This window comes from Hemibagrus wyckioides, linkage group LG27 (assembly GCF_019097595.1).
Source record: "Hemibagrus wyckioides isolate EC202008001 linkage group LG27, SWU_Hwy_1.0, whole genome shotgun sequence".
Classification (NCBI taxonomy): Eukaryota; Metazoa; Chordata; class Actinopteri; order Siluriformes; family Bagridae; genus Hemibagrus; species Hemibagrus wyckioides.
This window is the reverse complement of record NC_080736.1, coordinates 12,137,517-12,162,331: the sequence shown is the minus strand read 5'-3', so window position 1 is coordinate 12,162,331 and position 24,815 is coordinate 12,137,517. Positions and strand designations below refer to the sequence as shown.

General features: G+C 42.6%; 1 protein-coding gene across 2 annotated transcripts in view; it reads left to right on the top strand.

Annotated features, from left to right (window-relative positions):
- The first annotated feature begins 591 nt into the window (after positions 1-591).
- acsf3 (acyl-CoA synthetase family member 3) overlaps positions 592-24,815 on the top strand; it is a 65,097-nt gene continuing 40,873 nt past the window's right edge. The window contains exons 1-5 of one of the 2 annotated variants that reach the window (XM_058382099.1): positions 592-699; positions 1,216-1,985; positions 6,355-6,510; positions 16,722-16,876; positions 19,453-19,598. In XM_058382099.1, the coding sequence (XP_058238082.1) occupies positions 1,281-1,985; positions 6,355-6,510; positions 16,722-16,876; positions 19,453-19,598 (1,162 nt within the window). In that variant the 5' untranslated portion in view covers positions 592-699; positions 1,216-1,280. Of the gene's footprint in view, positions 700-731; positions 1,123-1,215; positions 1,986-6,354; positions 6,511-16,721; positions 16,877-19,452; positions 19,599-24,815 lie in introns of those variants that run through there. The other variant, XM_058382098.1, reaches the window with a different exon arrangement.

Below are 24,815 nucleotides of genomic sequence, written 5' to 3'. Positions count from 1 at the left end.
TATATTTTTGTGAGAACAGTCGCTTTGTCCCTTCATCCTTGTAGTTTCAGAAAAAAAAACAAATATAAAAACTGGACATTCAGTGAGACTTCTTTTTTTAACACTTGGCAAATTTAGTCAAAAAGAAACATAATCTCACACACACACACAAAACACAAAAACACTGAGGGACGAGCCATTTGTGTCCAAATACAGCTACATAAATGACCTATACTGTGGCCATGACAGAGCTATTAGGCTTATAGGTCTTTTATGAGGTTTCTGCACATGCGCATTCCATGTAGCTAACCAATTAAATATGAAAAATTAGTCTTCTGAAAGTAAATAAATAAATAAAATGTAAATAAGAGTATACAACAGTCTAGTCTAGCATAATTACTGGTACATCAGTAGTCTAATAATCTCTGACAGAGCGCTCAGGAGCTGTTCATGACGGCTGAAGCAAAGTAGATTTGCGCATGCGCATAGGTTTTTGATTAAATGTATGCATTACAAAGCGATTATATATATTTTTAAAAACGTATAATTAAAAGGTTTACCGTACATGCAAACAATCAAAGTTCAATCAGTATAGATGAATTCCAACACAAAAACACGTGTAAACAGCGATTTATGTGATTCCGTATCTGAAGGTTCCTCCTGGTCTTGGTTTCTACCCGGAACGTTAAAGTGCCGTGCACGGCTGTCACTGTGTTTTAGGTAAGAGCAGGTTAATGTTAGATTTTCAGAGTACTCGAGTCATGGTTGATTCTGTCTATTTGCGAATGCAATGCGAACGTTAAATGCTAAAGCTTAAGCCTTATTTATTTGTTTGTTTATTTTTAAAGAAGGGTGAACGAATTCAATATTTTATACGGTGTTTATTTCTCCTGTGTTACTTCTATAAGGTTCGTGTGTAATGTAGATCCTCTGCTTCGTTCCACGTGCAAAATTTTGGAAATAAGGCAGCATGTGCAACACAGATTATAAATAAAATGAATAAAATACGTTTTTTGGAGGAAAAAGATCCTGTTAGTAGCAAAAAACGAGCTTTACATGTTACAAATTGCACTTAATTAGTTACAATCTAGGCAGATAACCTACAGCAGATCGTCAGGTGTCATTACCGATTCCCTTCATACTGTATGTCAGCTATTTGTTTGAATATAAAATAAAATGATTGCTGAAATTTTGCTTAATGTTAATACAGTCTTTTGATTTTTTTCCCCTCTTTAGCTTCCTTGAATGAACACTGATTAGGGGTTGTCCTCAAATTCAGACTAAATTAAGGACGTTTCATCATGCTGTGTGTTTCCACGGCGACTGTGTGGAGATCCTTTCAGAACGGTTTACACTCCAAACTCAGTAGACCCAGTTCACTTAAATGGCTGCTGGGAAACATAGTCCACAGAGCCTGGGTGTCCTCTGGTCCCCGAACCACCAGATCACAAGAAAGAGTCGCTCCTGTTTTCACCAAAGCTTTGGCTTATAAGGACAAAGTGGCCATTATAGATGAGAGCAGGGGGCACAGCTACAGCTGCCTTTACCACAGCAGCAAAGGCTTAGCAGCACAAATACACCAAGCATTAGCCTGCCATTCAGGAGATCTACAGGGCAAGTGCATTTCCTTTCTGTGTGCCAACGACGCCTCCTACACGGTGGCTCAGTGGGCCACGTGGATGTGCGGTGGCACGGCTGTGCCGCTCTGCAGAAAGCACCCAGTGTCTGAGCTCGAGTACGTCATCTCAAACTCTCAGAGCTCTCTGCTGCTGGCTGGTGAGCCTTACACTGCCACGCTGGGGCCTCTAGCTCACAAACTGGGGCTGCCATGTCTGCATCTTCCTCCCAGTGCCAGTCTGGATGCACTGCACAGAGCAGAGCCACGCTGCCAGTCAAATGAGGAGATTTCTGATTGGGCAGAGAGACCAGCCATGATTATTTACACCAGTGGGACGACGGGAAGGCCAAAAGGAGTTCTGCACACACACAGCAGTCTGCAGGTGATGGTAAGGGATTGGGGTTGTTATATCCATTTATATGCACTTACAAATGAGTCCAATCTAAGCAGAGAAAAGCTGAGAAAATCTTAAGTGCTGTGACATTACGTTATTTTAGATACGAGCACCTAGATGAGAAGATCAGGGTTAAAAGTAAAAAATTCTCATTATAACAAAGCACACATGAAAGGCAACTTGAATTGAGCAACCTCTGAGCATCCAAAACCTTTCCTGAGACAAGTGTGTTTATATTAAAATATTTGGGATGTTCTCAGGGATTCTGAGCAAAACATTCAGGCTGTGCTGCTCCTCAAAAAAGCACGAGGACTCAATTTCTCACTCACAGTTTTTCAATTATGATCATTCTCATATTAATGAGAATTCGAATGTAGATCTAGTTGCTTTAAATCATGCTTTTAATCGATTGTGTTTTGTTTATATCAGAAACTCAACTCAGCTAGAAAGCAATCTAGGCGAGTTAAAGACTAAAGCTCTGCTGCATCACTCTCTGTAGAGCGTATAGAAACAAGGGCTAAATCTCACTGCATCACAACCACCAAAATGGCATTGTGGGTAATTTAGGAAAGCATGAAAATGGACTAACGTCAAAGAAAGACAGAATTTCTGAATTTCAGTACAAAATAAATCTTTTTTGTTGTTGTTGTTGTTGTTGACTGTTTTTGATTGATGGGTTCAACTCGCTTCCTCACTCAGTCGGTTACACAGCCTCCTGGCTGAAGTGTAAATGTGTAAAGAGAGGTTGAGGTGCTGTATTTGACGCTGTGATGACTGACATTTGGTATACAACCTTATCCACTTTACAGAGGGAAGATGATACCTACCGCTTTAGACAACTCCAGGCTCGGTTTTACCCATAATTCCTTTTATAAGAGCAGAATGAGTCCATAGGTGCGTCCCAAACTGTGTACAATTGTTAGATTCTTCATTCGCTCAACACTCGCAGCTTTGCTTACATAGTATAAGAGGGGCGGCGCTACAAAGCCCTCACACTACTTTTAAAACTAGCCCACGGTGTGTGATTAATCTTTCTGCATTTTAAAAATTCTTCTAAAGCCAGCGGCCTTGCATTATGTCCATTTGATGTCATTTACACTTCCCCTTGGTGTTCCATTTGAGACGATATCACCTTTCTAATATTTATACACTAGAGTACATAGTGCACAGTGTGAGTGCTTAGTGTGTTGTACATCATTTAAGATGCAGCTTGTGCTTCAAAACGTCATCCTACACATCACTTTAAAGATGAAGAAAGCCACACCCACCTCAGTACCTACTTTTAACGCATGCTAGTGTAAAGAAAACATGACATTATGGATCTAGGGTTTAAGAGATTTATAAGAAATGTCTATGTGGCTAGAGTTTGAAGCCAGAGTCTGATGTTTAGCTTGAGGTTTTTGCAATGTAGCTCCAAGTAGCTGTTTGTTTCTGACCTGATGACCCAGCCACGGCTCTCAGGCAGTCCTGCATTAAAGCTCCTAACCGTTAGGCACCGGTACAGAGTTTTATCTTATCTTTGGTGCTACAACTTAGACAACACTTTGTGATGTTCATTTTGTTCGATTGCTGAAATTTGCCCCATCATCCCTTTAACACTCTCTAGTGTACATATAGTTACTGATGTGACACTTCTCTAGATAAGCTATCAGATCAGTTCCAGCTCCTATAAGCTGTCTCTATTACACCAGCCTGTCTTTTGTTTTCTCTTTCTCATGAAGTTGATAAGACAGAAATGTTCAAAGTTCAGAGTCTTTTGTCCTGAAAACTCTAATGACTGCAATTTGCTGACCGGCACAAAGCACCGACCCTCTGAGACTCCTCCAATAAAGGAGAAATAACATGATTATAGCTATGATTATAGTTTTTTCTTTAATTTAATATTTGCAGAGTTGGCCTGTGAATTAGTTGCTACAGAAGTCAGCATCTGTTTGTATCAGAGGCCAAATGATGGAATTTGCACATGTTTTTTGGTGCACATATTCATCATTGAATGTCTGTCATGTCACTGCACAGTGATGGTTAATGGCTCATGTGTAAATAGATACTCTGGGCTTTAAGACATTGTAGTTTTAAGTACTTCTGTTTGAAACTAGCCTACTAAGGTTAACAATTTTTTAGAACTACCCCACCTCTCGTACCCATTTCTGCTCTCGGAAATGCCCCAAGTGCCTCAAAATTTGAGGCTGTTATCTTCAACCACTAAAATCCTGTGTAAGGTTTTCCCGACAGATGTAAAAACACATGTCTCGCACTGAAAACCAACAGACTTGTTTTATATCAGACTTTTAGCCATAAAATAATTCTAAAAATATATTTTTTATCTACTTTTATATCTACTTGAAACTGCCCAATAAGCCGATTTTCAGCTGAATGCCAGTGTACTGGTAATAAGGGTTAATATGTAAAAACCTGTGATTTGATTTCCAGCATTTCTGTATTGTCAGAATTTCCAGCATTTCAGTATTGCTGCACTTAGAAAAACTCCTCCTTGACCATTCAGAAGGAGCACTGTGTAATATCTTACTATACTCTTTTATAGTTTTTTAAGATGGAAATACATTTATTGATAAAAATCTTTGATTGCTTGGGATGTTATTGCAACATTTAAATGGCTATTCTTCTTCAAAAATGAAGTGTGGTGATAGTTTATGCTTCACTGAACAGTTTACTCAGTAAAAGTTTCCTCTCTTTTAAGTGGCGTAGATTTCAAGCGCGAGCACAGAGCTGAGCAGCGACGGCACTAAGGGCCTTGTTGTGTGTGATCAAGACAGCAGTAGAGAAAAGAAAACAAACACTCAGGAAAGTCAGTGTGAGAAAGGGAAGTAATAGTATTGTTCTCTCTGCCGACTGGAAGTTTCTTCAGAGAAAAAGGGTCCCCCCCCTTCCTCTCTTCTCTCTCATTCCTTTCTTTCTTATCCACTAGACTGGGCAATTTTGTGGTCAATCGAGGTGTCCATGCAATGTTGATGGACTTCCCCATGTCCACACGGGTGCACATAGTTTTGTGTTCAGGTTGCTGTCCTTGGTGCTGAACTCTCACTATGTCAGAAGCAGCTGTGATTACAAGCGTCTCAAAGGACTCACTGAACTTCCCAGGATTTAAACTCACTTCTGATCATTACTACAAAGCCTCAAAGTAATGAATGGAATAAAATAACATTTACACGTTCAGTCCAGAACCAGATTTAGGACACTGTGTGACTTGTTGTAATCTAGCTGTAATGAAGTGCATTTCCTGTTTTATCTGAATTGTCTCTTTACGTGCCTTTAGTAGTGTTTTGTGAAGTTATATCTGTGTTTATTTTTTCTTTGGTGAACAGATTCCTACACTACCCACAATGCTGATAGTGGTGCCAGTGGCATTTAGCACTCTCTTCGTTTCTTCCTAAACCGATGCTGATGCGGCAGCGCTTTAGGCTTTTAGTCTGTCCAGTTCTCTCAGCTCATTCCACTTCTGCACACAGATTTGCTTGAGCGAGGGTCACCTTGTAAGCTGTCTTGTGTTCAGGAACTAATTCCAGTGTGTGTTTGTACCTCTTCATGGGATTTCACATTAATATGACAGTGAACGTCTCTTGAAAATGGAGATGGAGAAGCAAAGCTCTTGTATTGTTTTAAGAATTTAAGTGTTGATTGTTATGCTTGAGATGGAGGATGCCACAGTAAAAAAAAAAATGTTGGAAATACAGCACCAACTAATAAATTAGCAAAATATTTTCTCAAATCATTTTTCTTTCTTTAACCTGAGTGAGTGAGTTACACATTACTGTACATGGTTTTATATTCACATGTGAGGTTAGAAAAAGCTGCAGTCGTGTATAGAGACGCAGACCTGTGAAATGTGAGTGTAACTGGTTTCTCAGATCAGCTCCAGCCAGCATGACCTGCATCATGCTCTAGCTGCCTGATGTTCATCAGAGTCTGTACCACTCGCATCTCAGCCCTCAGGCATGTGCTGGACACGCAGGTCACTATTTATTCACACTGGTTAGACCTGCTGACCCACTTCTCTGTGTGGAATTTTATTTTAGTGCTGAAAGAAAGCCAGTGGCTGGTCATGCGGTGTGCACGGCCATTATTAATCACATTTGACACGCATCTTGAGGTAAGCTGCACGGCCGTGAAAAGTGTAATATAAAGAAACTTCAATCAAGGTATTTAATCTCACATTCGCCTGCCATTCCTTTAATTCCTTCTCACTTTTTGAAAAGCATAATACATATTTATTGAGTTTTGTTTAAGTACACCGGTTTCACACCAGACATTTCAACAAAGACATCATGTGACCAAGCTGAAAGCCTTAACAAGACATGAAATTTCTCTCGCTCTCTCTCTCTCTCTCTCTCTCTCTCTCTCTCAGGTCCAGGCCCTCGTGAGTGAATGGGCTTGGAGCAGAGATGACGTGATTCTGCACACTCTCCCCCTCCATCATGTGCATGGCATTGTAAATAAGCTCATGTGCCCCCTGTGGGTGGGGGCCACCTGTATCATGCTGCCCGACTTCAGCCCTCAGAAGGTAGTGTACAGTATATTATTGTGTATACAGCTCTACAGTGTGATTGTGATGTATCAAAAGCTCTGGCTTGTGTTGCTCTGATTAGTCAGAATATGTAGCTTTCTGTTACAAGTCAGTGTAGTGACATGGACTACAACATTTAAGTTAAGTTGCCTTTATTTGTCACATATACATTACTGCACAGTGAAATTCTTTCTTCACATATCCGATCCTTGGAGGGTCGGGGTCAGAACGCAGGGTCAGCCATGATGCAGTGCCCCTGGAGCTGGGGTGGGTTGGGGGCCTTGCTCAAGGGTGGCAGCTTGTTGGTGCTGGGGTGTGAACCTTAATATTTAACAACCTAGAGCTTTAACCACTTAAGCTACCACTGCCCAAAAAAGCTTACAGCACCTGGAATCTCCCATCCAAATAATAACCAGGCCTGACTCTGCTTAGCTTCTGAGATCAGACAAGATTGGGCGTAAGCCATTTATTGTGCTGCTATGGACTGCACTACTTTCCTGAATCCTTAGTCAGTGTGACTGACAAAAACAACCACCACACCTTCTTCACACACACCCTAAAAGTCATCAAGGCTATTCCCTTTTCCAGTGGGCCAAAGGTAACGTGTCCTTCACTAGACCTGTCAGGAATAAATTTCTTTATAAATGCCTAGCTTGTTAGCTCCAACAGGTACAAAGGCTTCCCCTCCTTCACTAGCACAAAGTTTATGCCTTTTACTGGGCTTGATAAGGAACAAAGCCATGCCCCCTTCACTGATAGGCGTGAATAGAGAGGCAGAGCGTCTCTACACGGATCTTTACATTCATGAAAATCCATGATGCACTTCAGTAGCTTTCTAAGAGCAAAGTATTTATGCCGCTTATAGTCACGACTTATGTTGTTTACATTATTTTACTACTTTTTGTACCACCTAAGAGCCTCTTATTATTTACACTCTGTGTCTGCATAATAGTGTACGGCTCTAGTGTACCCTCTTTATGCACATGACCATATACTTGAAACTAGATATAGGATAGTATTTCCAGCTGCAAGGCCACTCACATGGTTTCTATAGTAACAGTTTACACATGGACATGCTGAACATGAAGTCTTCCGTGAGCTGACTTTTATTTAACGTTTGTGGAAGAGTCTAAAGCTGCTGCTTTTAGCTCTAAAGGGCTTTATGCTTTCACAGTAACATGGCAAGCTGCATTGTTTTGACTTCTAACGTTCAAGGCAGGAAAAAGTGGCTGATGAGCGAACGTCTGTTTATAGTTACAGGGAAAAAAAGGAATATGTGGTGAAACAGACTTAAGAAAAAATATTCTGCAGGAAAATATACACAAAACGTGATTTTACTGTTTATATTAACTTCATTTATACAGGATGGATGAATTGAATTGTGTTGCGTGAGCGTGATCAATTCAGGTAATGTTAATGTAAACATGTTACACTGTGAAACCTCACGAGGATGTTCGTGCTGATGGGATCTACAGTATAAATATAGGATTCAATTTAATCGAGTAAATCATGTATGGTAGACCAGTGCAGTGGTCAGCATCGTTGTGGGTTTGATTTTGTTCAGGGATTTGAAAATGCATGCTCAAATCATGTTGGATTTACAAAAACCAGATTGGTATGATCCTCAACTCCGTAGGTATGATCCTCAGTGATGTAGGTATGATCCTCAACTCCATCACATGAAAACCATGTAAGCCATATACATGTTTTTTAGTGGTTAAAGGGGGATTAGTAGCGCAATGGTCCAGCTGATCAAAAGGTTATGAGCTCAAAGCCAGTCAGTGCCAACCTTCTACTCCTGGGCTCTTGTTCTACTGTTGCAGAAAATACACTGATCAGGTATAACATTCTGAGCACTGACAGGTGAAGTGAATAACACTGATGATCTCCTCATCATGGCACCTGTTAGTGGGTGGGATATATTAGGCAGCAAGTGAACATTTTGTCCTCAAAGTTGATGTGTTAGAAGCAGGAAAAATGGGCAAGCCTAAGGATTTGAGCGAGTTTGACAAGGGCCAAATTGTGATGGCTAGACGACTGGATCAGAGCATCTCCAAAACTGCAGCTCTTGTGGGGTGTTCCCGGTCTGCAGTGGTCAGTATCTATCAAAAGTGGTCCAAGGAAGGAACAGTGGTGAACCGGTGACAGGGTCATGGGCGGCCAAGGCTCATTGATGTACGTGGGGAGTGAAGGCTGGCCCGTGTGATCCGATCCAACAGACGAACTACTGTTGCTCAAATTGCTGAAGAAGTTAATGCTGGTTCTGATAGAAAGGTGTCAGAATACACAGTGCATCACAGTATGGGGCTGCATAGCTGCAGACCAGTCAGGGTACCCAAGATGACCCCTGTGCACCACCGAAAGTGCCAACAATGGTAATGTGAGCATCAGAACTGGACCACGGTGCAATGGAAGAATTTGGCCTGTTCTGATGAATCACATTTTCTTTTACATCACATGGATGGCCGGGTTCATGTGCGTCGCTTACCTGGGGAACATGTGGCACTAGGATGCACTATGGGAAGAGGGCAAGACGGCAGAGGCAGTGTCATGCTTTGGGCAATGTTCTGCTAGAAATCCTTGGGTCCTGCCATCCATGTGGATGTTATTTAGATACGTACCACCTACCTAAGCTTTGTTACAGACCATGTACACCCTTTCAAGGAAACAGTATTCCCTGATGGCTGTGGTCTCTTTCAGCAGGATAATGCTCCGTGCCACAAAGCAAAAACTGTTCAGGAATGGTTTAATGAGTTCAACATAGTGTTTGAGATGTTGACTTGGCCTCCAAATTCCCCAGTTCTCAATCCAGTCGAGTATCTGTGGGATGTGCTGGACAAACAAGTCAAATTGCTCTGGTATAAGAGGAATAAGGCACCTTGGATATCTGTCTATAAGAGAATAACCTCAGGTAAGTTTTACTTACCAGTGGAACATTCTAGAATGAAGTCCTGGATTAAATGAAATCTTAATAAATGCGTTGTTTTTGGCAAAAATAAATCAATAGTCATTTTTTTTTACTTGCTCCCGTACCTTTTATTTCCCCCTCATTCTGGTGTGTTAGCAAAAAAGAAAATCTTTTTTTTGTAGTTTCAGCAGTTGTAATCTTTCTATATATAATCCCTGTATTTTATTTCATTCATCCCTTGCATTTATTGTTCGTTATGTGCGATGATTAAGCACCTCAGGTGTGGGATCTCTAAGGGCTGTGTTCCTGAGCCAGTGTGTGGTGTGTAGCTTGTGGTAGAGATGGTGTGTGTGGGTGTGTGTGTGTGTGGTGTGTGTTCAGCCTTATCGGGTAGTTGTCACAGGGCCGCGCTAATTGTAGCCACGTCGCCACTCTGCCACCGCTGTAGGCGTCAGTGACAGCGGCCAGGAGCTGACTGTGTGTGTGTGTGTGTGTGTTTGTAAGAGAACGAGACCAGACTGTCACACCAAAGCGTTGGAGTGCGTGTGATGGATTGCCTCGCGCGCCTTTGTATCCGAGTGCGGCAGACTCGCTAGCGGATCAATCGATGCTCTGACGTTGAAGGATGATTCGGCAGCTCTGGAAGAGGAGGAGGTTTAAAGGTCCTGCAGATTTTAATGGGAGTCAAGGTGCTGCATGACAGCAAAGGGTGGAGAGGACTCTGTCAAAACAACAGCAGCACCTTCATGCCAAAAAGTCTCCATTCTCCACTGATATGACCTTGTGATGTTCCAAAGACAATCATGCTTTTTTTGTTTTTTGTTTTTTTGTTCTCTGGCTTTATTATTTACAACACGAGGCTTCAGAAATTTTTAATGAAGCAGAAAAATCGATACGTGCAGCGCTTTTGTTTTTCTGAGCTGTTTGACTGATTAGGATGCAATTTTGCTTCCTGCTCAAGTGGAAAATACACAGAGATTTAGGGATGAATGAGTTTGGTTTTTTTTTCCCCCTCAGTAAAGGAGTGTGTAGGAAGGAAGGAATGGAGAAAAAGAATGGGAGAGAATGAAAGGAAGAAAGAAAGGGGGAGAAAGAAGGGGAAAAAAGAGAGAGAAGGAAGGAAGAAAGAAAGAAAAGGGAGAGAAAGAATGAAGGAAGGAAAAGGAGAGAAAGAATGAAAGGGAGATAAAGAAGGAAGGAAGGAAAGAGGAAGGAAGGAAAGGAGGAAGGGAGAGAAGGAAGGAAGGAAGGGAGAGAAGGAAGGAAGGAAGGGAAGATGGGAAGAAAGGGAGAGAAGATGGGAAGAAAGGGAGAGAAGAAAGAAAAGAAAGAAAGTGTTATTGGACGCAGCTCTCTATATTAAACATGTACAGATATTACATATGCATGTCACATGACTTGGATTGAATTGACTCTTATTATGATCTGGTGTTAAAATATTACTTTAATAATAAAGATAATCTGCATGTGAAAAATGAAAAGATTGGTGCGTAAATGAAGAGAGTGGATCCTGTGGCTCTGTGGAAAATAAGGTGCTAAGAGCAGTGTGTCACAGGTTGAGGAAAAAGTGCAAAGCTTGCAAATGCTGAAATAAATCCAGTTCAGCTGTGATGCCTGTATTCACCTCCGCTGGTGAAACTCTGCAGTGTTCATGAGGGTCATATGGAGAGTAATGCTGAATATATCTGTTGTGTATTCGGAAAACTCTGCTTTAAATCAGGTTTAATGTGGAGTTTGAAGTGTTAAAGTGTCACACTGGATGATTCTTGAAGCACAGTGTGTATGAAATCACTGCAAACTAATTCAACAATCTAAATTTCTTTGTAGTAAAATGATTATAATAATAGTGTAAGGGCGGGGGGTGAATTCCAGTGAATTGTTTGTTCTGCTGGTTTCCTGCAGGTCGATCTGTCTATCTGTTTGTCTGTCTGTCTGTCTGTCTGTCTGTCTGACTTTATTTGTCTATCTCTGTCTATTTGTCTGTCTGACTGTATCTGTCTGCCTGCCTGCCTGTCTGTCTGTCTCTGGCTATCTGTCTGTCTGTCTATGTCTGTCTGACTGTGACTGTCTGCCTGCCTGCTTGCCTGTCTCTGTCTATCTCTGTCTGTCTGTCTGACTGTGTCTATTTGTCTATCTCTGTCTATCTGTCTGACTGTGCCAGCCTGCCTGTCTGTCTGATTGTCTGTGTCTATCTCTGTCTGTCTGTCTGACTGTGTCTGCCTGTCTGTCTGTCTGTCTATCTGTATATCTCTGCCTGTCTGTCTGCCTGTCTTTCTGTCTGTGTCTATCTGTCTATCTCTGTCTGTTCGCCTGACAGTCTTTCTAGTCTGTCTGTCTCTGTCTGTCTGACTGTGTCTATCTGTCTGTTTAGCTATCAATCTGCCTACCTCTGTTCATCTGACTGTCTTGTCTGTCTGTCTTTATTTATTTATGTTTGTGTCTATCTATCTATCTATCTATCTATCTATCTATCTATCTATCTATCTATCTATCTATCTATCTATCTATCTATCTGTCTATCTATCTGTCTGTCTGTCATTTTGTTCAATTTCTTTATTTTATACAACTGTATCAACCACGAGATTGCTTTGTACAAGTTGATTGTTCATTGACGGAATTCAGCGACTACACTTACACTTTAATTATGCGTAAGTTTCACATGAACAAGCTTCTCTCTCTCTCTCTCTCTCACTCTCCGCCCTCTCTCTCCCTCTCTCCCTCTCTCTCCCTCTCTCTCTCTCTCTCTTTCTCCCCAGAACAGGCATGCATATTGAAATTCTGCTTCATGTTGGTAATCAGACATGCGCTCCAGAAAAGGTAGATAAAAACAAACATTGGAGTATTCCTTTAAGACCTAACACATTTGTGTTTGAATAACTTTCCAACTGTTTGAGAGCACTTCAGATTCCACGTTAAAGCCGAGCAGAGGCGCTGAGATTGCTGAGACAGAGACAGATCTGTGGGAAGAACACTGGAGTATTGCTTTAAAGGCTAAAACTCATATATGTAGTGTGATGTTGAAACTGCTTTTTATTGTTTTGAAGGTGAATCAGTGGTGCTGTGCCTCTGCTACAGATGCGTCAGTATTACACCCACAGTCATTTCTTGGCTTTTTGTAGCCGTATTATGGTATTACTATGTCGTTATAACTTTAATGGAGTATTCATGGAGTGAGCAGAATTAAAGGATAAACCTTCAAATGTGTCCTCAGATAATGGCTGTGTTAAACATTGCTGTATATCAAAAATAATTATAGACCGGTCTCTTTTTGGTAGCAGTTTCTAGGGTTTCTGGAGATTTTTCATGGAGAGGGTGATGTTAATGAATAATGTTGACAATCAGGAAATCTATTAACCCTGAGAAATGATTGGAGAGAGACAAAGGCGAGGTGAGATGAGAGGAGAGAAGAAGTCGGGAATCAGTTTCAGCTAATAAAAGTGCGTGTGTGTGTGTGCAGTCTTTTACAGAGAGAGAGAGTGTGTGTGTGTGTGTATGCGTGTGCAGGGGGGGTGTGGGGGGCGAGACAGAGAGAGACTGATAAGAGAGCGGAGGCACTGAAGCAGGAAATAATGAAATGGAGAGAGTGAGGAGGAGGGAAGGCTGGAAGAAGGCAGCCTCCTTGGGGGGGTTGGGGGGGATGGAGGAGGAGAATCTGTCGTTCACCTTCAATTAATTCACACTTTTCTCCCACAGCGGCGTGGAGGTGCAGCCAGCCGTGCAGCCTCGCTCTGCGACTGACTAACTGTGTGTGTGTGTTTGTGTGTGAGAGAGAGAGAGATGGTGAGGGTGGGAGTAAGGGAGGGAAAGGGTGAGTGAATGTGCAAGGGGACGAGTGAGTGCAATAAGGTGAGAGATGGTGAGTGAGTGCCAGGTAATGAGTTAGTGAGAGAGAGTGGGTGAGCGAGTGAGAGTGAGGGGGTGATAGGGTGAGTGAGTGTGAGATGGTGAGTGAGAATGAGGGGGTGATAGGGTGAGTGAGTGTGAGTGAGGGGGTGATAGGGTGAGTGAGTGTGAGTGAGGGGGTGATGGGGTGAGTGAGTGTGAGTGAGGGGGTGATGGGGTGAGTGAGTGTGAGTGAGGGGGTGAGTGAGTGTGAGTGAGGGGGTGATGGGGTGAGTGAGTGTGAGTGAGGGGGTGATGGGGTGAGTGTGAGTGAGGGGGTGATGGGGGGAGCGAATGTGGGTTGGGTGATAGGGTGAGTGAGTGTGAGGAGGGTGATTGAGTGTGAGGAGGGTGAGTAAGGGTGAGGAGGGTGAGTGAGAGAGGGGGTGATGGGGTGAGTGAGAGTGAAGGGGTGATAGGTTGAGTGAGAGTGAAGGGCTGATAGGTTGAGTGAGTGAGGGGGTGATGGGGTGAGTGAGAGTGAAGGGGTGATAGTGAGTGGGGTGATAGGGTGAGTGAGAGAGATTGAGAGGGTGATAGGGTGAGTGAGAGTGATGGGGTGATAGGGTGAGTGAGAGAGATGGGGTGATAGGGTGAGTGAGAGTAAAGGGGTGATGGGGTGAGTGAGTGAGGTGATAGGGTGAGTGAGTGAGAGTGAGGGGGTGAAAGGGTGAGTAAGAGTGAAGGGTGATAGGGTGAGTGAGTGTGAGGGGGTGATAGGGTGAGTGAGAGAGATTGAGGGGGTGATAGGGTGAGTGAGTGAGAGTGAGGGGGTGATAGGGTGAGTGAGAGAGATTGAGGGGGTGGGGTGATAGGGTGAGTGAGATGGATTGGGGGTGATGGGGTGTGTGAGAGTGAGGGGGTGATATGGTGAGTGAGAGAGATTGAGGGGGTGATAGGGTGAGTGAGAGAGATAGGGTGATAGGGTGAGTGAGAGAGATTGAAGGGGTGATAGCGTGAGTGAGAGTGATGGGGTGATAGGGTGAGTGAGAGTGAGGGGGTGATAGAGTGAGTGAGAGTGAGGGGGTGATGGGGTGAGTGAGAGTGAGCGGGTGATGGGGTGAGTGAGAGTGAGCGGGTGATGGGGTGAGTGAGAGTGAGCGGGTGATAGGGTGAGTGAGAGTGAGGGGGTGATGGGGTGAGTGAGAGTGAGCGGGTGATAGGGTGAGTGAGAGTGAGGGGGTGGTGGGGTGATAGGGTGAGTGAGAGTGAGGGGGTGATGGGGTGATAGGGTGAATGAGAGTGAGGGGGTGATAGGGTGAGTGAGAGTGATGGGGTGATAGGGTGAGTGAGAGTGAGGGGGTGATGGGGTGATAGGGTGAGTGAGAGTGATGGGGTGATAGGGTGAGTGAGAGTGAGGGGGTGATGGGGTGATAGGGTGAGTGAGAGTGAGGGAGTGATGGGGTAATAGGGTGAATGAGAGTGAGGGGGTGATAGGGTGAGTGAGAGTGAGGGGGTGATGGGGTGATAGGGTGAGTGAGATGGATTGAGGGGGTGATAGGGTGAGTGAGAGTGAGGGGGTGATGGGGTGATAGGGTGAGTGAGAGTGAGGGGGTGATGGGGTGATAGGGTGAGTGAGATGGATTGAGGGGGTGATAGGGTGAGTGAGAGTGAGGGGGTGATAGGGTGAGTGAGAGTGAGGGGGTGATGGGGTGATAGGGTGAGTGAGAGTGAGGGGGTGATGGGGTGATAGGGTGAGTGAGAGTGAGGGGGTGATGGGGTGATAGGGTGAGTGAGATGGATTGAGGGGGTGATAGGGTGAGTGAGAGTGAGGGGGTGATGGGGTGATAGGGTGAGTGAGAGTGAGGGGGTGATGGGGTAATAGGGTGAGTGAGAGTGAGGGGGTGATAGGGTGAATGAGAGTGAGGGGGTGATGGGGTGAGTGAGAGTGATGGGGTGATGGGGTGATAGGGTGAGTGAGAGTGAGGGGGTGATGGGGTGATAGGGTGAATGAGAGTGAGGGGGTGATAGGGTGAGTGAGAGTGATGGGGTGATAGGGTGAGTGAGAGTGAGGGGGTGATGGGGTGATAGGGTGAGAGAGAGTGAGGGGGTGATAGGGTGAGTGAGAGTGAGGGGGTGATAGGGTGAGTGAGAGTGATGGGGTGATAGGGTGAGTGAGAGTGAGGGGGTGATGGGGTGATAAGGTGAGTGAGAGTGAGTGGGTGATAGGGTGAATGAGAGTGAGAGGGTGATGCGGTGCTAGGGTGAGTGAGAGTGAGGGGGTGATGGGGTGATAGGGTGAGTGAGAGTGAGGGGGTGATGGGGTGAGTGAGAGTGATGGGGTGATAGGGTGATAGGGTGAGTGAGAGTGAGGGGGTGATGGGGTGATAGGGTGAGTGAGAGTGAGGGGGTGATAGGGTGAATGAGAGTGAGGGGGTGATAGTGTGAGTGAGAGTGAGGGGGTGATAGGGTGAGTGAGAGTGATGGGGTGATGGGGGGAGTGGGGGTGAGGGGGTGATGGGGTGATAGGGTGAGTGAGAGTGAGGGAGTGATGGGGTGATAGGGTGAATGAGAGTGAGGGGGTGATAGGGTGAGTGAGAGTGAGGGGGTGATAGGGTGAGTGAGAGTGAGGGGGTGATAGGGTGAGTGAGAGTGAGGGGGTGATGGGGTGATAGGGTGAGTGAGAGTGAGGCGGTGATGGGGTGATAGGGTGAGTGAGAGTGAGGGGGTGATGGGGTGATAGGGTGAGTGAGAGTGAGGGGGTGATGGGGTGATAGGGTGAGTGAGAGTGAGGGGGTGGTGGGGTAATAGGGTGAGTGAGAGTGCGGGGGTGATGGGGTGATAGGGTGAGTGAGATGGATTGAGGGGGTGATAGGGTGAGTGAGAGTGAGGGGGTGATAGGGTGAGTGAGAGTGAGGGGGTGATGGGGTAATAGGGTGAGTGAGTTGGATTGGATTGAAATGGATTTAAATGGAATTGTTTTTTGTTTAGATTTACTCTACATGTGTTTCATTGTTCCTCAGCATGTTAAATAAAGAAGCAGACATTTGTTACTCGTGTAAGTGTTCAGTCTCCTGTCTCAGTGCTGGCTATAATCACTGACTGCTGTTGCTTCTCCATTACAAAAGTCTCCTGGGAAACGTCTCTATCACCTAGAATAATCCTGAGAGGTTTTCCCTGTTCTTCTTGAAGCTCTGTCAGCTTGGATGGAGACTGAGTGCTGAACAGCAATTTTCTGAGTTTTTCAGATTGAGCTCTTCTGGGTTTTCTTTAAGGATTAAGCTATATTTGGCTCTGTTCTTCTCACCAGTGTCCCTGGTCATCTCTATGACATGATGCTACCACCACCGTGCTTCACCGTGGGGATGGTCTTCCTTTGAGTTTAGGCCAAATGTAATGCTTTGAGTTATATGGTCTCCACATGTTAGCTGAGCTTTCTCTTTCTCTTTCTGTTTCTCTTTCTCTTTCTCTCTCTCAGGTATGGGAGGAATTGCTAAGTTTCCGATCTCCAGTGGTGACAGTGTTCATGGCTGTTCCCACCATCTACTCTAAACTCATCCAGCACTATGACCAGCACTTCACACAGCCACATGTACAGGACTTCATCAGAGCTGCATGTAAAGAGCGGATCCGGTAAACTCCGCCTCCTGACAGAAACACAGTATGCAGGTTGAACTGGTTTATAAGTGGAGTTAAATTGGCACCACAGCATGTGTACTCGTGTATCCTGGTTTACTTTATGGCCTGTTAGTGTTGGTGCAGTTGAATCACTTCTGCAGCTTAAACCAGGTTCAAACCTTTTGGTCAGTTTCCACCAAGAGTAATTAATGTCTCCCAACTTTCTCATAGCATTTAGAGTTTTTAAAAGGGATATAGTTTAATTTATAAAGGAAAATATAAATTATAGATAGAATACAGCAACAGTTATCACTTCCCTTTTCTCTATAGAGTTGTAAGGAAGCATGGCGTATGACTGGAACTATAGTTTTCGCAAAATAAATACTGCTTATTATTATTATTATTATTATTATTATTATTATTATTATTATTATTATTATTAACAACAACAACAACAATTAATAATAATAATAATAATAATAATAATAATAATAATATTATTATTATTATTATTATTATTATTATTGGAGCTCAGATCAAAATCATATGTTGCTACTGTTGCCCCTTGGCTGCTCCCTGTTCATTGTCGCCTCAGCGGATCATCTATTTTGATTTGGCACAGGTTTTACTCGGGATGCCATTCCTGTCATAATCCTCCTATTTTATCCATGTTTAGGTTTGGCACTGAGAGTTGACCCCTCATTGGATGGGTCAGTCGAACCCGGGCCACAGCAGTGACACCACAAGGGACATCATATCAAAATCATATATGTTTCCAAAACAAAATTCAAAATTGCCTTTAAAAAAAATCCTGCCGCTCATGCACACAGCATGTTTCTCAGTAATTACTGTATGTCAGTATGGACTGAGAACAGGTCAGTTATAAACAGTCTGATCCGGATGAAAGCGCTCAGGAAATTGATATTGATTTGTGTTACACTTATCTTTACCAGGTCCATCCGCTCCTTGTGTCATTTAGTTTATGGTATTTCTGCTCTGCCCCTAAACCCCCGAGCTGCACCACCACACTATAACCTGTGTGCAGGAAACACTGATATAAGATAATGTGATAAGAGTAATCCCTACAGTGATGGAATATAATAACTACTGTAAAACCCTGGCCCCTGGGGGGAAATGACTGCTTTGGCCCATTTCCTTTTTTGGAACTGCATGCGTCCATATATGTGATAACCAGAAATACAGTGTCCAGTGTGTTCTGTTTTATTTCGCTGTGCATTCCGTTCTTTTCAGAATTAACCCTAAGACAGGGAGATGTAAATGATCATGATTCACACCCAGTCATGATTAAATACGCTATAAGCTGTTATAAGCTGGCTTTAAAGAGCAACTCCAAACTATCATCAAACCACATTGGTAAATTCTTTCCCCCTCTTTCTCTCCCTCTCTTCCTCTCTCTCTCTCTCTCTCTCTCTCTCTCTCCCTCTCTCCCTCTCTCCCTTTCTCTCTCTCTCTTGCTTTCTCTCTCTCCCTCTCCCTCTCTCTCTCTTTCTCCCTGCCTCTTCACCTCAAACACACACACCCCTCTCCCCCTCACTCTCTCTCTCTCTCTCTCTCTCTCTCTCTCACTCACTCTCTGCTGTTCATTTTTAATGTGTTTTGATTAATTTAATGAGAACTAATCAAACGATAAAATGACAGTTGTTATTTTCTTGGTGCAGGATCAGATTTACTGAAGAGATTATCTGGATTTGTGGCTTTAACTCATTTGTATAAACTCCAAAAAAAAAGTTAGTTGTCATTAGTTGCGTCCTGTGCAGATTATATGATTAGTCAGTTGCTGGCATGAATAAGTTAAAATGAATGAGTTTATTTTAATGCTGTTCTTCGAATATGTTTTTTCCCCCCATAACTGACTACTAATTAACTACTAAAACTGCTGACACTAAATAGTACTAACATCCACTACTGAGTCTTATATGCTCGACGCTCCAACATGATAATAAAAGCAGGATATTATGTATAATCATCAATATGATTAATCATTTTGTGAAGAGACATCTTTTATAACATTTATAGAAGGAGTCTCTTGTGTCCGAGTCAGAGTCAGTACATAAGAAGGGAGTTTTCAAGCCACAGGACAGTCTGGTTTTCGGAATAGCATGAGATTTTCTGGCTTATTAACTATAATAGTTAGTTAGTTCGCCTCAGTCACCTCAGGCTTGCTCACTTGGGATAACATCTAGGACTCTCTGTCTGTTTGTCTGTTTATATGTTTGTTTTTTTCTTATGTCGTTTCTCATGTAAAGCTGCTTTGAGACAATGCTCTTTGTTAAAAGCGCTATACAAATAAAATTGAATTGAATAGAATAATAAAGAGAAAAGAATGAGATACTGGTGCGGGAACGACTGTTGTAAATTTTTGAGCTGTTACAGCTTCAATAATAAGAACAGGGACAGGTGATAACAGGAAGTGACTTGTCTCCAGGAAGTTCCGCAACGTTAAATGTAACTGAATGAGTAAAAGTGTCAGGTGTGAGAACTGAGAAACTGCAATGGTACGAGAGGAACAAAAAACATGCTGTTTTTGTAAAAAAAAAAAAAAAAAATGTTTCATTTGTGCCTCACTGCAGGTTGATGGTGTCGGGTTCGGCTTCGCTCCCACAGACGGTCCTGGAGCGTTGGAAGTTGATCACGGGTCACGTCCTGCTGGAGCGCTACGGCATGACTGAGATCGGCATGGCGCTGTCCAACCCGCTGAACGGACCACGAATCCCTGGTAATCAGAACAGGTTGAAACGTGTGTGAATTCAATTTAGATGGAGTATTAGGCAAAATCTTTGAATCATTTTGAAATAAAGCTATAAGGCTAGAACACGTAAAGTCTGGAAGCATCTACAGTATGTGGTTTCTTTCAGCCTGCGACGCACTGCTATTGTACACACTGCCGTTTATTTATGCTGTTTGGATGAATTAGACGCACAGAATAACCGTAGGGATGATTATTTGTTAGTTACATTAGTCTTTAGTAACTCCAGCGTCAAGCTAAAGAATCACGCTAAACCGTAAATTTCTCTCATTTTTCTCTTGTTCCTCTAATTGATCGACTCTCTGCTAGTCTATTTATTATAATGAGAACTCCTTTACCGCCTTTATTAACTCTCATTGTTATAGCTGCCACTGTATTTTGTTACTTTGAGGCTTTCTTTGTTCCTCGAACACAAACCGCCTCTTCTGGGTTTTTTTTTTTTTCTTTTTTGACAAGCGAAGTCTACAAATAACAGTAATTCCTCACGGGTTGATTGTATGCTGCGCTGCACTGTCGTGCGTCAAGCTTCCCAACTTCTTTGTCTGACTTTCTTGGGTCTTTTGGTACCAAACAAATGAGACACGCTGTTCTTTTGAACAACGCTTGACTCTGACAAAGGCATGACAGCCAAACGAACAGAATGCTTCCCAAAGGCTTCTGGGATACTAGAGGTCTCCTTTTCCTCAGCGATGTAGATCAGGATCGGCTGCGTCGGCTCATCCTGCGCTCGCCGCTATCAAAGCGGTTAAGTGTGTCGCGTGGCGTCTAGCTAGCTGAATTGTTTGATTTTTATTTATTTATTTATTTATTTTGTTGTTGTTTTAACGTTTGAAGTGGCTGCTGTCGTAGGTGATGCTAAAGCATAGCCGTGCGTGTTGCTAAAACGCCGGTGCTAATTCTCCACAGTGGTAATTAGAAACGATTCGTTCAGTCACCGCTGCTGCTGATGATGTCTCAGTATTAAATATTAAAATTAAACAAATGTCAATTACACCATTAATAAACAACTACACAATAGTTTTGTCTCTCTTGCTGATAAAAAAAAAACATATTCACGTGAATACGTGAATTTATATCTATTTTTAAAAAAAATAATAATTGATTTAATGATTTTTTTAAATAGATTTTTTTTTAAATAAATGAATAAATAAATATTGATTCTGTCATCTAAACCAGCCCCAAGAAGTAACTTCAGATAGAGAGAGAGAGAGAGAGAGAGAATTATCATTGACTTTAGGGCCATAATTTCTTGTTTCTTCCCGATGATGAACATTTATCAACTCTTATTGTTAAGTAAGAATAATAACTAGCATGATGCTAATCAGCACTAGCTAAAGTGCTCAATGAGCTGTTGATCTTTTTCCCTATTGTTGGCCATGAGTGCAGCATTTCTAATAATTTCAGCTCCTTCATTTCCAGACCCTTGGATGACGAACCAAATTGGTTTGTTAATTTTTCTCACAAAAAGTAGATTCTCCTGCCTGTAGATTTTTGGTAGAAATGAATTTAGATGTGGCAGATAACAAAAAAGAGAAAGAGACTTTTCTTTTATTGCTGCCTGATTCTACAGTAGTGATTAAACTGTAATATCAGCTGTATAGGTGACTTTAATCATGATTTAAAAAAAATAAATAATAATAATAATAATGGCTTTAGTACAGTCTGTTAGTTGATTGTGGGTTTTTTTTTTTATAAAGTTTTAATTTAATTTAATTTCGTCTTTTTTTATATATATTTAAAATTCACCAATAATCGGTCATAATTTTTATCCTGTCCTGCAGTCACCACATTTCCTACATGGTTTGTAGCAGGAACAACAAATTGACCTCAGCCACAACTTGTTTGTTTGTTTGTTTGTTTGTTTGTTTATTTATTTATTTATTGGTTATCATCGCTTATAAGCATAACCATAGGTGTACATTTTTCTTTGTTTTAATAACTCTCTTGTTTAATCGCTTTCACTGCTCTCTCTGTCTCTCTCTCTTTCTCTCTCTCACTCTCTCTCTCTCTGTGTCTCTGTCTCTCTCTGTGTCTCTGTCTCTGTCTCTCTCTCATTCTCTCTCTCACTCTTTCTCTCTGTGTCTCTGTCTCTCTTTGTGTCTCTGTCTCTCTCTCTCTCTCTTTGTGTGTCATTGTCTCTCTCTCTCTCTCTCTCTCTCTCTCTCTCTCTCTCTCTCTCTCTCTCTTTCTCTTTCTCTCCCCCCTCTCTCTCCTGCCCTCCCCTTTATACCCCATGGGTGTCTCTGACTGCAGGAGTGTATGAGGGGCTTTGAATAAAACATGACATGCTTCATTCACACTGATATACACACACACACACACACACACACACACATGCCGATACTCACACATGTGAGTGATATGACAATGTGATACTCATACTGTTATAAATTAGTCGCACTTTATTTTATTTTACTATTGTAATTTTCTCCAGTGCAGTTCACTGACTCCAACACTGACTTACTCTCTGTATATTTACATTATGGATCTATCTATCTATCTATCTATCTATCTATCTATCTATCTATCTATCTATCTATCTATCTATCTATCTATCTATCTATCTATCTATCGAACTGTCTATCTATCGAACTGTCTGTCTGTCTGTCTATCTATCTATCTATCTATCTATCTATCTATCTATCTATCTATCTATCTATCTATCTGTCTGTCTGTCTGTCTGTCTGTCTGTCTGTCTGTCTATCTATCTATCGAGCTGTCTGTCTGTCTATCTATCTATCTATCTATCTATCTATCTATCTGTCTGTCTGTCTGTCTGTCTGTCTGTCTGTCTGTCTGTCTGTCTGTCTATCTATCTATCTATCTATCTATCTATCTATCTATCTATCTATCGAGCTGTCTGTCTGTCTATCTATCTATCTATTGAGCTATCTGTCTGTCTCTGTCTATCTATCTATCTATCTATCTATCTATCTATCTATCTATCTATCTATCTGTCTGTCTGTCTGTCTGTCTGTCTGTCTGTCTGTCTGTCTGTCTGTCCGTCCATCCATCTATCTATCTATTGAGTTATCCACTGATCAGCCATACCATTAAAGCCAGCTGTAGATCCCCCTGTGCTGCTAAACTCCAGCAGCTCTGACAGTGTGACTGCTCTCTCAGAGCCAGAATCAATGTTTTCAGCAGTGTGTGTTACAGCAGCTCTAATGTGGGAGCGGATCAGACGGGTTCGAGTTCACTCCTCATAACCCTGACTCTGCTTCACCGGCTGGTTTTCTTTGGACCACTTTTGGTATACTGACCACTACATACTGGAGCCTCACAGGATCCCCAGAAGACGTTGCAGTTTTAGAGAAGATCTGACCCAATCATCTAATCATCACAATCTGGTCCATGTCAGAGTCACTCCTTACACTTACCCATTTCACTGCTTCCAACACATCAGCTTTGAGAAGTGACTCTTTCATTGCTGTGTAATATATCCCACCTCTGACAGTTACTGTAATGAAATGGATGTTATTCACCTCACCTCTCAGTGGTTTTCATCTTATGGCTGAAGTATTATTCTGTTATCTCCGGATTAGAAATGTTATTATTATATAAAATGCTATTTTTACCATCCACCTTCCAAATAAACCAAATAAACACTAACTCTCTCACACACACCCACACACACTCACACTCACACTCACACACACACACATACACACACACACACACACACTCTCTCTCTCACACACACACACACACACACTGACTTACTCTGACCCGTTCTCACTCACTCACATTCCTTCACTCATATTCTCTCATTCACTCACTCACTCACTTTCTCTCTCTCTCTCTCTCTCTCTCTCTCTCTCTCTCACACACACACACACACACACACACACACACACACACACACACAGACACACACATTCTGTAACTCACTCACTCACTCACTCACTCTTTCTCTCTCTCTCTCTCTCTCTCTCTCTCTCTCTCTCACACTGACTTACTTTGACCCTCTCCTTCTCACTCACTCACATTCTTTCACTCACTCATTCATTCATTCATTCATTCATTCACTCACTCACTCACTTTCTCTCTCTCTCTCTCTCTCTCTCTCTCTGTCTCTCAAACAGACACACTCTCTCTCTCTCTCTGTCTCTCAAACAGACACACTCTCTCTCTCTCTCTCTCTGTCTCTCAGACACATACTCTCTCTCTCTCTCTCTCTCTCTCTCTCTCTCTGTCTCTCAGACACACACACACTCTCTCTCTCTCTCTCTCTCTCTGTTGCTGTTTGGACTTTGCTCTTTGTGGTTCATCAGTAACATAAGTTGTGTCTTTGTCTTAGTAAACTTTGAGAGAGGACAGAGAGACACGACTACTGATGTTGATTATATTTATATTGCAGCATTCACTTTTATATTTTATTTCTTACCCGACATTCATGCATAAACTTTTCCTTATAAAACCTTTCTAACCTTCACCTTTTGCTCACATTATTTCTGTGTGTTTGCTGGAAAGATCATTAGCCTGGTGATGTATCGTTTCAGGTCTTTTTTATTGCATCATAGCTGAGTAAAGACAGTAATGGAAAGCTGTGGGGGAAAAAAATCACTTAATAGAATAAAAAAAATAATCCGCATTGCAGTGTTTCAGTGTGTCAGTGTTGGATGCAGATCTTAACTTCCTCTCTCTTTGCACTAAAAACAGAGTGCATTAAATGCAACACAGACCGAAGAAGAAAAGCCGAGGGTGTGAGATTGCTTTAGCGCAGCTCTAAAGGGATTCTGTAAAACTCGATGATTGAGAAGAGCGATCGGCTTTTTATTCCCTCGCCACAGCCGGGACTCTGAGGAGGAGGATACGTCAGCCATGATCCCAGAAGCAACACATCAATCCCTACCAGAAGGAGGGAGGGAGGGAGGGAGGGAGAGAGACAGCAAGTGAGTGAGACAGAGAGATAGACAGAGAAAGAGAGAGACAGCAAGTTAGGGAGGGAGAGAGAAAAGGGGAGAGAGACAGACAGAGAGAAAAAGAGAGAGACAGCGAGGGAGGAAGGAAGAGAGAGAAAGAGAGTGAGACAGCAAGCGAGGGAGGGAGGGAGAGAGAGAGAGAGAGCGAGAGCCAGTCAGAGAGAACGAGAGAGAGATCTATCTATCTATCTATCTATCTATCTATCTATCTATCTATCTATCTATCTATCTATCTATCTATCTATCTATCTATTTTTATTTT